Below are 14,562 nucleotides of genomic sequence, written 5' to 3' on the forward strand. Positions count from 1 at the left end.
TTATTGTTCAGACAGAAGTTATATATCTCAAAAAGAATTAAACTGAAATGTTCTATTTGTTATTCCTGGAAAGTACCACCAAAACAACCACATACTCCACGGGGTTCAGTATGCACATACTCCACGACGGTTTTCCTCAGTATCAAGAGTTAGGAAATATTTACCCTCAGGAATCGTATCCTGACAGCCTCCACTGGTGAGTGGAATATTGTTCAGTAGATGGAGTTCACAGTCAGTTTCGATGGAACAATCAGAAACCATGCACAGCTCAAGCGTGAACGTGGGGCAATCTCCAGCCCAGCAGAACAACTTTGTATTTACTACTTTGCAGGTGTAACACCAAATCACCATTATTAATTAAAAAGAGACAGTAATTTTTTTAACATGGTATGAAGCACACTCAAAATGTTCAAGTGTACGGTAACAAAACACTTCCATACCAAATGCGCAAACTGATCCTAAAAAAGGCAAATCTTACCTAGTAAGAGGGGTAGAAACAAACTAGATCCTCTAACAACACAGTGATCTTTCTCTTAAATAAAGATCTAGATACCACCAGAGAACAAGCCTTTCAATTCAACAATGAACTCCACTGGAGATGAATTACAAGAACAGGGGAAAGGAAGAAGCCCAGTGAGATGGGTAAGATTTCTTGTTTTACCTGTTCTGGTTTTCAAATCGCTGTAACTCTGAGACTACTGATAGTTTATCTCAAATGTTAAAGGAAAGATCTCTTGAAGGAGCACATTAACCCAAAGGGGTCTGTAGGAGACTCCACTTTTCTGAACACCATATTACACAAACAATAGAGCCAGACCAGTTCCTCATATGACTGCATTTTCCTTGCTGTGGGAACATGCTTTTCCATGACTCTTTTCAGCTTACACTTCCTAAGAAAACTGAAGATAGGGAACAGGACAGTGGGAGGTAATGGATCCACTAGTAATTTTTACAGTCTTAGCACTTGTAAAAAAAAATCCAAAGCTGTTGCTGAAAAAAAAATCACTCAGAAGCCTTCAGTGACTGTGTAGTCAAAACTCTGCTGAAAGAAACTTTTTCATGATTTCCCTCAGTGGGCTACCACTGTTTTTCTGTAAGCAGTTTGACTCTAACGCACTTTTAAGCCTTTGCAAGAACATCAGAAAAAACTAAACCAAAGGCCTCCATCACCACCCGCTCCAGAATAATGGTCTGATATTCTGCCTTTAGTTGCTATTTTGGCTGCTAATCAAGATCTAAATCTTGTATTGAGCACTATACAGGCACAGATCTAAGTGGCCTACTTAGGTACGTAGTGTCAAAAATGAAAGAACAGTAAGTGCTCAGAAGCCCTGAAAATCAGGGCACTCATTCAGATGGCTAAAATAGAGGTAACATTTAATTTTTTTTCAAACACACACACTGCAGAAGGCAGCAAGGTATCAATTCTGTTTCCCTGCTTTTGACGCTGCAGAGGAAGACCAAATACACTTCTTAGGATTTTAATACCACATGCAACTTGGCCTTTAGTCATCTAGTCACTATTTCATCAGAACTTACTAAAATGTGCCACCAAGCTCATATAATCAAAGGTACTCATCTAGGATTATCAGTGTTTGCAGCAGGTGTTCCCCTTACAGATACATTTATACTCAATCATAGCTTGGTCAAAATGGCCATTTGGATAAGACCTTCCATGCTTGGCTTTAGGCCAAATAAAATATTTTTCCTTAAAAAGTTCAATCCAGAAAAAAACCCAAACCTTTTCAGCTATTGCTATAAAGGAGAAAATACCTTTAAAAGAAATAAAATCCATTTCCACAGAAGAGGAAAGTACAACTCCCTTTGGTGTTTTGGTGACTCAGAGATGGCTGAAAGCACAAAACTCAAACACAGCAGGCCTTAAATCCTCATTGAGGTCAGACTGCAAGGCCTTTGCTCTAAATCTGGGGCATACACTCAAGTACTCAGATTCTTCAGCAAGGCTATTCTCACATGAGAATAGAGCTGCAGGGCCCCACAGTGTGTCTACTGTGGAAAAAATATTTGATCTTGTGAGTAACCCCTCTCCCATGCACTACTTGTTGCACAACTACTTGACTGAGTGTTGCAAGCCCCTGTCGATGCCTACAGTTCACACAAGTTATTCTATCATGCTCATCATTACAGTGTAAACATCATCTTCCTGCATTAAGTGACATCACTAGTACTACTCCCTCAGCCATTCATTTCTTCTCTCATTCTTTCCCAAGAGAGCAGGAAATGTAGAACTGGGACAGAGGTACAGTACATAAAGATGAGAGTTTTGGTCTGAATAGAGCGAGATGACAGAAAGTTAAAGCCACGGTCCTCTTGCTCTGATTTTGGGAAATTTAAGGGGAAGGAGGGCTGAGGAGGAAGAGAGCAGAGAGAAAAGGAAGGGGAGATGAAAGGGAGATTCTTGGCTGGGAACAAAAGCGGGGCTGAATGAGGAACAGAGTTGAAAGCTTCGTTGCACCAGAAAATATAAGCTGGAGTTCTAATATAAAGTCTCCAAAATATCACTTCCAGTTTCAACACACAGCCTCAGTGATCAGGAACCATTCCAATTAAAAAGAAATTAAAAGCAAAACAAAACTATGTTTAGGTTGATCCAACATCTCAGGCTGGTACTTTACCATGTCCTTTGGAAAGATGACTAGTCAGAACCTACGTATCCATTCTCTTATTTTGTTCATTTAGAGTAGATTTCTATTTACAAGTTTTGTCAGTTTTCCAGTAAGTGTTCTGTGTTTATTGTTTTTACCATTATTCCTATTTCATCGCAAATGTCGTAAAATTCATCTTGTTCATACACTCCTCCTCCCCAAACCCGAAGTGCATTCATGTTAGCATCTGCTACAGACTTCAAGAGCAGCCGTAATCTGTCAAATACAAAAAGATTTATACAAGTTTTGTGAAACTGTATCACTTAGGAGTTTCTAAGGTTATACCACCAAAAAAAAAAAACCCCACACCCATCAAAAAAACACCCCAAACATTCATCATTAGCAGGCAGTCTAAGACTTATGTCTCTGACAGAAACCAGGCTATCCGGATACCTTCTGAGCCTGCGTGTCTGGACAGAGCTCTCAAAAAGCAAATTTTTGTGCAAAGGAGCTACTTGGTCTCATAAACACTTCTGAAATAGATGGAGTGACACGTGCAAGTAAGTGCTTTTGCAGAAGTATAGGCAGGACCAGATTTAGAAATACTATATTTTATTAATCAGGTTGTTATTGTCTCCTTAGATATTACTTGCTTTAAATATCAATACTTGATTTCAAATCCCCTTTTAAACAAGTTCAGAAATCTATACTCTCTTCCCGAGTTCCACAATTCATAGCAAAAAGGGAGGAGTGAGAGGGGGAGGAGAAAGACTGAGCCTCAAAACTGTCATTTTAAGGGATTCAAGCTCCATTTATTTTTCCTTAATCATGCTGGCAGCCTCTAAATCGCATGTGAGCACACACTGCAGCATGCCCTATTGTCTTGTTTCCTCAGCTACCCAGAGCAAAGTTTAGTCGAACTACCGCGTGGTGCCCATTCCACCTGCATCTCTGGGATGCTGTGTCACTGACACACAAGAAGCCTGGACTAGAAGCAGGAGGGCTGGGAGGTAGAGGCTACTATGCACTTATATCTCTCTGCACGAGATGGATTAAGACATAGCTGAAGTGCACTTCCTGTGGGTGCCAATGAACGCGTCCCAGGCAACAGACAGCCACAGGATCATCCCTAAAAACACCCAAAAAGCCAGTAACCTGTGGACAGCAAACCATCACCTTACCATCATTTATTGCACTTACATGCCTTGAACATCACTCAAATCTATTAATATTAATGAAGCCTTAATTCTGGGGCCTCCAACCCACAACAATTAACGTTCTACCTTGAAAGGAGCTCCACCCACTAATGCTACCCTTCCACAGAGACTCAGGAGGAAGAAAACTGATCCTTTCTCCTTAAGAGTACATCAAATGTAGCTTACGTGTCAGCGGTCACTCTGTCCTGGAAAGAATCTGCTGGAATCCAGTTCGAGCCCTTAATGAAAATGGGTCGGCCATTGATTCTGAAGTAGAAACTCAGACCTGGTGAGCCAGGAATAGGCTCCTGAACAAGTTCTACTGTCCGAAAATAGGCCTGTGAAGACATGAAACTTAGATATAAAGCGGACTAAAGAAAATTAAAACAAAATAAAGAAAGAAAACCATTACAAAAGGGATTCAAGTGAACACTAATATCAAGGAGTCTAAATGCATGGTCTCATTTCTAAATTCCTGCTCTATTAGAACACACTGTAAGAGGGCTAAAAAGAATTTTTCTGATAAACCTGTTCACTTCTTAAAATTACTATCATATTAAGAGAGAGGAGGCATGCACAAATGAGTGTGCATGTGCATCCTTGTATATATGTAGGAGACAGGTGAATGTTTGCTGCAGAACTCAGTCACAAGACCAGCTAAGGACCAGCGAGAGGAACACAGTGGTTGCATTAGATCAGACACACCATTTAATCTGCCGCTCTCTCCTTACAGGAGGAGACCACAGCAGCTCAGCTGTAAGTCTTGCCTCTGAATGCACAGCTTCAGGTTCATCCAGTAAAAGGAAAATCATCTTGTTTTGCTGTCCTGAAACAATACCTTTTTAATAGGTGTAGCGATTACAGAGAAAAAGATAGGCACGCAAACACAAATGCTGGTTTGGGACTGAAAGGCCCTTTGGCCATCGCAGCTGTGCTTGAACAGTATGATCAGAAATACGCTTTCAGATAGAGCAGTTCAGCTAAATAACCATTAACTCTGTGTAAGGTATTAAAGGTTATTCCAGAGAAAACTACACCTCAAGCAGAAGCCAAACTTTTACAGCTGCTCTTTCAGCCTAATACCTGGTATGGTGTACTGCAGATGCCGAAACAAGAAAACATTCCTCTTTCCTGCTGCAGGGGGAAGAAAAGTCCTCAAGAAATCATTCTGGATGTTTTCTGGGACTTTGGTCAAAGCAACACTGCTGCTGTGAGGGGTATCCTCATTGCACTGACACCAACACAGTCAATGCCAGAGGCTTGAGAGCGCAGTTAGTTGAGTGCAGTAATACTTCGCACCAATCTCTTACTTGTAGGGATGTCTTCCCCACCAGCCATGGGGCAGATGCAGAGCAGCTGACATTTGAGCAGCCTCCTGCACAGCTGCAAAGTGTTACAGAAAACATCTATTTCAGGGGGACTTTAGGCTTCTTTTTCTCCTGCATCCTTGTCCCAGTTCAACTTATATAGGCCAGAAAGAAAAAACTCTGGCACCTGTTGCTCACTGTCATAGGGAGATAATTGGCAAATTAAATAAAGGGAAGGGAAGGAAAGCTAAACACAAATTTCAGCCAACTCACACTGACCAGCAAGTTTGAGTCAGGAAGGCAGGAACTTCATTTTTTCTAGACTACCCCTAAGATAGCAACCACTACTCCTTCAGACAACTATTTGCTATACCTTTTCAAAAGGTCAGCTCGTAGAGTACAGCCTGTTCTCTCTCTGCCCACAAGCTACAATTGCGACAATTGCTTGTCAGTAAATCAGGCTAAAATTAACCTAGTTAAGGGCAAGCAACATACCGGCCTTCAAGATAAAATGTAATTCTTGATTTCACACACTGGAGAAGGCTGAAGTCCAAATTGGAAATTACTGATCCCACTGTGGGAGTGTGTTTTTGAAACTCTCATCAAATATCACGGAGACAGAAAATTATTTCTAGCAGTAGAGAAGACAAAGAAAATCACTGCTTTTTTCGCTTCCTCTTCAGTGCTTCTTAGTCAACTGGACAATTATTAATTAAGCATCTGGACAGAGATAATGCGCATAACAAACGATGTATGAGTGGAGGCTGCAGAACACTGGCCTCAATCGACACCCTTCTGCATGCTGGCAGTGACCAAAACATAGAAACTGAATGAATAAAACAATGGGACTTGCCCAAGACCTGCAGTGTTGCCCCAGGGACAACAGTGGATTAGTGGCAACTGGGGCTCAGCAGCTGTACCACTGAAGACATTCCCAGGTACAGAAAAACTACAACAAGTCAGACCACTGAGGGGACTTTCCAGACTCCCTGTCCGGTATCTCTGTACCCATAGGTGTGGTGAGGACAGTGTGCCCTGCCTTTCTTCTACTGTGATCCCACTGCACACTGGGTTGAATACAGACCAGCATGATGAACTTAGCTTTAGGACACCCATATGCTATTCCTAGAATTCTGCATATTTATTTTAACGTGAGAAGTTGAATTAAAAGGAATAACCAATATTTCATGCGACTTTCACAGCTACCCTAACTACTGGGGGCTACAAAAGAAAAACTGTATTATGAGTACTACACTAGCAAAAAAAGTTCTAACCTTCTGCCAGTGAACTCAATTACTTGGAGAAAAATTCCTCAGGCCCCAGGGTAGCTCATTTTTTGTGGCAGAAAATAGAATGGGATTTATAGTTGGGGGTCCTAAGTATTTGGGAAGTCCAAATCAGGCAGGTTGGGACTATCTCAGAGTGTATTTGTAATGGAGTATTTCTATTACTAATAGAAGTAACGTGATACTGCTCAAGTGGAACTCATGCAACTGGCCAAATCCGAGGCAACCTGAGAGCTGAAACACCCAGCCAGGACCACCCATACAGCAGGAGCAAGAGGAAAAGCTCCTCAGCCCCATCTCATGTTCCCAGGCCTCCAGGGTCACATGCTTTTGTGTTCCCACTCTGTTGCTGCCCAGGGGCTCAGACTACCCAACAACACAGCACCCTCTTCCCATTCCTACAGCCGCTTCCTTCTGCCCTGTGGGGTAAAAGAAGGGCAAGGGGAGACAACTAGCATCTGGCATGCTTGGCTATATGCCTTTCTGGCTACTGAGACCTTGGCTACGTTGAAATCTGTCTGATATACCTTGCTACCTGAGGACTGAACATTTCTCCCAATCTTGGAGCACACAGAAGAGGCTCTCTAGCTATCACAGACCAATGCATGGTTCTGTGCACAATTACAAAAAAAGAGAAAAGAGATGGTAGAGGGAAGGAGAGACAGCTAGAGGTTAAGCTCTTCCAAGTACTAAAACCTCCTCGTGAAATAAAAACAACTCTGATGGCAGCGTTGAAGAAACAAGCATACAGAAAGATGGGCAAACAGAGTCTAAAAGCAAACAAATGCCTCATGAGGCAATGCAAGAGGTGATAAATTCCGTGATGTAGACATGGCAAGAAGAAAGCAACTTATCAAAAGCAAACAGGACTGGATGAACCCTCCCTCAAGATAATGTGAAACAAATTCACAGCCAGAAATTACCCTGAAAAACAAACTCTAAACCAATGCATTCAAATAGAAAAACAAAACCAAGCCTGCCCTGGATGTTAGCTTTATCCTGGTTTGTTTTTCTGCTACTCTCAACAGGAGTGAGTAGGTGCTTCCCTCAGCCAAAGACATTCCCAGCACAGCTGGCTAGAGCTCTGTTGAGCTCCTGTAAGTACATACTGGGAGGCTACCCAGAAATTTTCCCAAAGGATGAGTTAATGTTCTGGAGACTACGGTAACACGTCAGAAACCTGAAAGTAGTTCAAGCTTAGGGCAGCTGAATTTGACAAAGACCAAGCTGTGTTTTCTCATGTATACAGTTCTTGCCCTTTGGTCATTACCTGTCCAAAGTTACGTAGGTAGTCACATGGAGACAAACCACTTGAAGTGTCTCTCCCGAGGAGTGGGGGTGGGAAATGTATTCAGCCTGAATACAGTATTATGTGGACAACAGAACAACTTTTATCCCTGATTGTATCTCCTGAACTACTCAAAGTTCTTATTAAGCCATATGAATGTTGCTATTCAGCCCTGCTGACATGAAAGCAAATTGTGCTAGAACATGAAGAAAAACCTCATATGGAGCCTTTTTCCACTCACAGAGCTCAGGGCAAGGGGTGGTGTGGTGGGCATGTGTCTGCCAGAACCCAATACAGAGCTTCACAGAACACATGAAGGAAGACTAGACTTTGCACTATGAATCTGCAAAGGCTTCATATGCTGCTTAATTTATAATGCCCACTATGTGGTGCCTTTGGTTTTTTCCCCTCAAGGAGAAAAAAAGAGGCTTCTGGATATCTTTGGTAGACCACGAAGTCCCCATGATCATGTGCCACAGGGCTCTATGAAATATCCCGACACAACTATCCAAGTGGAATCAATTAGTTTTCCTATCATGTTATCAAACAGTAACACCAGAATATTCCTTTCTACAGGCTTTATAGCCCAACTGCTTAAAACCAGATTTTCCAAGCATAATATGCCATGTTTATTTGGTGTGGTTTTTCAATTGTTTCAAAATTAAATCACTAATAATAGTGAAGAATTATTACTGTGACCTCATAATCAAACTAAGGTTTAGCCCTATAAAGGCTAGGATTCCAGAAGCTACTGGGTTTTGTAGATTTTTTTCCCCATGAACAAACATTACAGCAAATAACAGTTTTAAAGGCCTGGTGACCAGATTAGTTTTTAATGAAGCAATACACAGGAGAACCACCTAATAAATTTGTAAATCTACTTGGTTGTTTCCACATGCTGATGACATAAGGAGCTCAGTCTAATTGGTATGACCTTTTTTTTTTTTTCCCCAATGGACAATTGAAAATTACCTTCTCCAGGCTTCTTAGTAAAAACAATCACACAATTATCAATCAGTGTGTTGCAGAACCTTTATGCAAATATACCTGAATATTACTTTCATGGTCATATTTAAGATATTACCTCTTCTTAAACCTGAAGCACATCTATCAGATTCTAATGTTAGTTTTTTAGGAATAAGTCTAGCTTGTAATTTTTTTAAAAAATGAATTAACAAGAAAAATCTCAGTAATAAGCCTTCACATAACCTATAGATATCTAAAAGGTTTTTTCAGTGCATGATACAAAAACATCAGCATGATGTATCAAGTTTAAAATTGGGTTTTTTTATAAGATAGAAAAGTTAAGAAATAAATATATTTGCCTCTCTGAGGTTTCCACTAAGCCATCTTCCAGTCTCAATGCAAGTAAAGGCATCCATACAAGCTAAGGCTATCAGAAAACAGGTAAACATACTTTGCCACATTTAAAAAAACAAAAGGTCTTGTATCTCAGTAGCATTCACATGCATATTACAGTTCAGCAAAATATTTAAGAGCTCTAGGTACCTGCTATGCAGAGCAGACGTCCTAACAGTAGCAGCACAATGGCAGCTGAAGGGGCTCACCTTTGAAAATTTCTCAATCTGGTGTCCTGCCTCCATAATGAAGGTTGTTGTCATGTTGTATCCAATTTGCTTTCCATGTCCATTTGGCCACCAAGTTTCCACTGTAGAACTCTTGAACGCACAAGAGAGAAAATCAGAGCAACATGTATAAAAAGAGACATAACACACACCTAGGGGCTCAGGTATCTGGGTGAATTACCACAAGTCTAATGAGTTTATGTGCCTCAGCTGAGCCACATTAACTGGGATCTCTCCAGCTGCAGCTCTGAGGTGAAAATTATTTGAAGAGGCAAGTATGATTTCTTCCGCTGAAGTACAGGCTGACATGAACTGATGTTCATCTGTGTCCGGAATGGGCCATGAGCATGCATACACATGCATGAGCATGTCTAGCTGCTACTCCTCAGCTGAGGTACACTGACAGAGTACTCCTCTAAAACCCAAACATCTGTGTCAGGAGCAGACATCATTCACTAGCCTCTATATCACACCCTGCCTCTCACTGACCCTTTTGCCTATCACATACAACATTCAATATACGGAGGTAACGCTTTTCAATTGGGACTTTGGTCATGTGTGACCATACTGACTGCTTCACTTATGTCAAGCTTTTACATCAAAGTAAAAGTTTCATTCTTTCTTCCCAGTGTTTTCTACTTTTTCTCTATGCTTTCTAATCACATCATTAGTAGTCCATAATTTTCACAAACATAAAAAACCCGCCTCTAGGATGACAGAATGATTTCATTTTCTCACTTTTCTAGTCACAGAGTAATATTTATATCTTCATTTCAGCAGCCTATTTCTGCTGCTCAATCCTACTGCCAACATTTGCCAGTTGACTGCACAACACAAGAAACGTGGAAAGAAAGCAATAATGCATGCAACCAAACAATGGAGGGATCAGCACTGAATAGAGTCATGTAAAGAGTGCCTCAATCTTTTCAAATAAAATGAGGCCAAAGGGCAGCCCAACAATATGCTTTGCTGTAGCCATACTTGGACACAATCATGAATGTACCTCCTAACATTTCAGCTTCCCTGACACCGAATTATCATAACTGCTCGTGCAGAAGTACTCATCTCTGTGTTGCATGGATAAAAATGGAAGCACACTGTGTGCCTCAACCCCAAGGAGTGTTTGCAGCCATCTGGCACAGCTGGACTGTCTCATTGGCCACTAATGATGTCATCCCCTTGTCACTGTTAGCTGATAAGCAAAATGCTCTCATGTTAGCAACACAGCACTTTGTGTGGCAACTGCAGGAAGACTGCTCCGCACTACTCAAACACACACTGACTTCGCAACATAATCTGCAATGAGCTCTCAATGAGAAAAAAAATTCTGGTGAGGTCACCCTAATATTTAACATGCACCACACAAGTCTGTTGTACAAAGTAAGGGCTCCATTAAGCTCATCAATATGTGGGAACACATTTCAGGGCTTCTCATAAAAATCAGCTGATACGAATTCATGCAGCAAAGCCCTTTGTGTATAAAGAATAATAAAACACTTGCCTCTGCTCTGAAGGAATTGTTTCCTCACAAACTTGTAGTCATACTCCGCTAACAGACTTCTTCTGAGATTGGGAGTGGGGCAATTAAATAAATCAAAATAATTTTTGAAGCTTCACATTGCAGTGTCTGCTTAATGTAATCCCTGAAAAGGCTAAGCAAAGACTAACGATTGTTTTAAACGAAACTGGGCATTTGTAATTGCTCATGCAACTTGCATGTCAGATGACAAGTGACAAAAATCCTGTTTGTATGCTTTTATGCTTTCATGTCAAAATAAAACAAAGCACATAAATATGCAATTAGTGAAGAGTGTGTGTATTAGACACAGACACCTTGCTTGCCTTTAACACATGCTTTGTCTCCAAACAACTGACAAGAGAACTTGAGAATACACACTTAATGCATTCAAACAGGGGAAACAAATGCAGAGCTACACAGCAATAGAGAAAATCAGTAAAGCCAGTAAAATATAAAAAGGTTTGAGGGCAGACCCTCAAATATTATTAACTGCCAGAATTGTCAGAAGCCCCAAATTCCTGCCCACAGCACACTGCTCACCTACAAATTTAACTGTGCTCTGTGGCAGCGAAGCAGGTGTCAGGTCCCGTTAAGCTGTGGGATCCACTAAAGAACACCATCAGCTGCGCCCCGTGTGACATCGGCCAGGGCTCCTGCCCTGCCCACTGGCCTGGGCCTGCTGCTCTCAGGTTCAGTTGCACACAGTCAGCTCTACTAGGCCCTTGCTCTCTCAGCAAGAAGCCAAGACAAAGTTCATGCTTCTCTTCGTCACACTGGGCTCACTGCCCAATTCAAGGCACCTACCTATTTGTCAGCTATAACAGACACACTGATTTTCTTAATCTCTCAATCTTTTCTTAATTACATATGTGTGATAAACCTCAGCAGTTTTTAAAAAGAAAAAACCCAAACAAACAAACAAAAAAACACCCACAACCACAAACAAAACAAATTCTCTAGAAACCAAATCATGTTGGTGAATTAAGTCTGCCACCAGATAGTTTCCCAACACCCTCTGAAGGTAAGCAGACCAATTCTTTCCTCTTTCATCACTGGGGTGTATACTGAATTCACTGTTTTTCAGTTAAGCTCTCTCCTCATTACAGCATCCTTTACCTCTCTAAAATACCTCCTGAGTATTGTTGGCACAAGGGACTCCAAGCCAACATAAGGAAATACTACTCCACAAAACTTCTACTATACTTATTGCCAGACAAGTTCTTTATAGGACTCTTCTGCTATTATCTACCTGAAAGAGTATCTGCTGAGAGGTTTGAGCAATGTTTCCTTTCTTTCCTGGGAGAACCATGTGTACTGTAGTGTCTTCTAGTCCCAACAGTCCAGCACAAATAGCACGGGAAACAAGATACCTACTGACAGTTAAGTGCTGCATGGTATCCAACGGTGATCTACCTAAATCCTCATTTAACAGTGGCTGCTGAGAGAATGCAATCTTTTTGTTTTGGGGTAAGGGAAAGGCTGCATCATCTTTTTGACACTGGGCTACGTAGCCCCACAGATATCAATTTTTAGAGAGGAAAAGAACTGTTCTTCTATCCTGTAAGGGGTACAGAACTGTTGTTAAAGTCAGGAATACAGGACGGAAGGTGAGGGAGGCCTAAAACTGGGATGGAGGCAGAGACACATAGGAAATCAAGGGAAACATTTTGCAGTTGGCTAGGTTTCCACACACACCTCCTTACCTTGTTGATGTTTACAAGCAGCACAATGCTGCCTTCTCCAGGTTGAAGATTCACACTGAACGTTTGCTGCGTTTGCAATCTGGGAATGTTCACAGTCACAGTACCTGCAATTGGCTTGGAGCTGACTACATCAAAAACAGACTCGATTTCAAGACTCCACTGCTGAGCACTCTTTACTAAGAGAAGAGAGAGAAAAAAATGGGAATTTAGGAATTGCATTTATATACCTATTAGTAAACACTGTCTCTCCTCAAACAAACAATTCAAACAATCAAATTTAACAATTTCCTGGCTGTGTTTGAACCACATATACAAAATTAATCTTCTTGTTCAGTGCATTTGATATCTGTGTTTACATCTGTCAATGCAGAAGAGAACAACGCGGTATGATTTAAGGTTTATTACGCTTTTTTCCATTTGAAAGCTATCCAGGGATTTTTCAGAGTTCTGTACACAAGTCAGAGACCATGACACCAGTCACTACATCAGGAAGGATTTTTTTCCCACCAACTCCCATAGACATTATATTTGCTTTTAGTCAGCACTCGTATAAACATGGTACTCTTTGGGAAAGATCGTAATCACATGGCAGTACAATCACTTTTGTTGCTGAAACAAAAACAGTATTCACAGCAAACGAGCTGAATTCGTCCCAGAATCACTAGACAAAATGAATGGAGTTATGCTGGGGATGAATTGGGCCCATTGTGTCCAGACTCCACGAGCTGTATCTTTATGTCCCTTCTGTCACCAAAGTGTGGTGGAGGAAACACGTTAATGACTTCCCCGAGATCTCTTTACAGTTATCTCAGATGTTCCTCTCCTTTACAGAACTTACTGAATAAGGCAAGTCAGGGTCAAGGGTACTCAAGATTAATAGGTCAAGTTCTCATTAACTTCAGCAATTAAATTACCTATCTACAAACACAGCCTGAATAATCCTATACTTCAAACATTACAGATGAACATCTAAGCAAAGGTAAATAAAACAGGACACAAGGAAAACTAGAACTAAGACACATTTTGTATAGACAAACCACTAATCGCTTACTTCCTCTTTCTAGGTATATATTCTAGCTCTCCTTCCTCCAGGAGAGAAAGGCAGCTCCCTCCAAAAGCAAAGAATTACATTCAGTCCTGGTGTGATTTTTCACTGTCTTTTGTAGAAAGAAGAGCGATGAATGTGGTCCCAAGTTTATATTACACCCAGCATTACTCAGGGAAGACCAATTTTCAGAAAGTTGAAGGGGTTAAAAAACCACCCAAGCCTCAAGGGTCAGCCATTACAGTGTGTTTTCCCCCAGCTCCAAGGACATATAGGAACTCCAGCCCACTCTTAACTGCATGAACCGTGGGGTCTAGGCACAGAAATCAAGAACAAGGAATCTTTCACAGACTCAGTGGTCTAAAGCCTATGACACCAAATCTGAAGAGCAATACTAAATTCAAGTTAATATTAAATTCAACTAATATTAAATTCAAGTTGTTAATTTACTCTTTATTTTTCAAATGTTATTATGTGTGAATACTAATAACCTCTGGTTCCAAGCCACACTGTGCTGAATGGAGTTTTGCTCTCTCCACTTATCCAGAGAGCAAGACTTTACCTACCAGAAGGTGGAGTTGTGGGAATGTGGGAGGAACCACGGAAGATTTTTACTCTAACTGGATTTTAGAAAATTTTAGAGAGCACAGAGAGTCTGTGCTGGGGCTTTCCATAGATATTCCAGTCACATTAATTCTAGCTAAGACCTGCAGCTATTTCAGGAAGCTTTAAAAGCAGCCAGGGAGTGACGTCTTCCTCTTATTCATACACACAACTCCATTCCCAAGGGCTGAAATTCAAACCAGTGAAGAGGACTTGTGTACTAGCTTTTACTCCACTGAAGACTGGGCTCCACAGGCAGTGAAAGAAAAGAAAGCAATGCGGGTGGTCTGATATTACCGTTTACAGAACGCTTCAACAGAAAATAAACTACTTTTGCTCCGCTGCAATGATCTTCAGGACAAAGGAGAGGAAAATCAAAGACCACGTCAAGGGACGAAACCGGTTTGGTAAGTTAGGTAGCAG

General features: G+C 41.1%; 1 protein-coding gene across 1 annotated transcript in view; it reads right to left on the reverse strand.

Annotated features, from left to right (window-relative positions):
• The window catches only part of MANBA (mannosidase, beta A, lysosomal), a 35,416-nt gene that overhangs the window by 14,844 nt on the left and 6,010 nt on the right, over window positions 1–14,562 (reverse strand). Inside the window, exons 5-8 of the mRNA XM_010151007.1 lie at window positions 12,492–12,667; window positions 9,252–9,362; window positions 3,989–4,140; window positions 2,765–2,882 (exon numbers count right to left, since the gene is read on the reverse strand). Coding sequence (XP_010149309.1) covers window positions 2,765–2,882; window positions 3,989–4,140; window positions 9,252–9,362; window positions 12,492–12,667 — 557 coding nt within the window. The remainder of the gene's footprint in view (window positions 1–2,764; window positions 2,883–3,988; window positions 4,141–9,251; window positions 9,363–12,491; window positions 12,668–14,562) is intronic.

The sequence above is a fragment of the Eurypyga helias genome, unplaced genomic scaffold (genome assembly GCF_000690775.1).
Source record: "Eurypyga helias isolate BGI_N326 unplaced genomic scaffold, ASM69077v1 scaffold44260, whole genome shotgun sequence".
In the NCBI taxonomy this organism is placed as follows: domain Eukaryota; kingdom Metazoa; phylum Chordata; class Aves; order Eurypygiformes; family Eurypygidae; genus Eurypyga; species Eurypyga helias.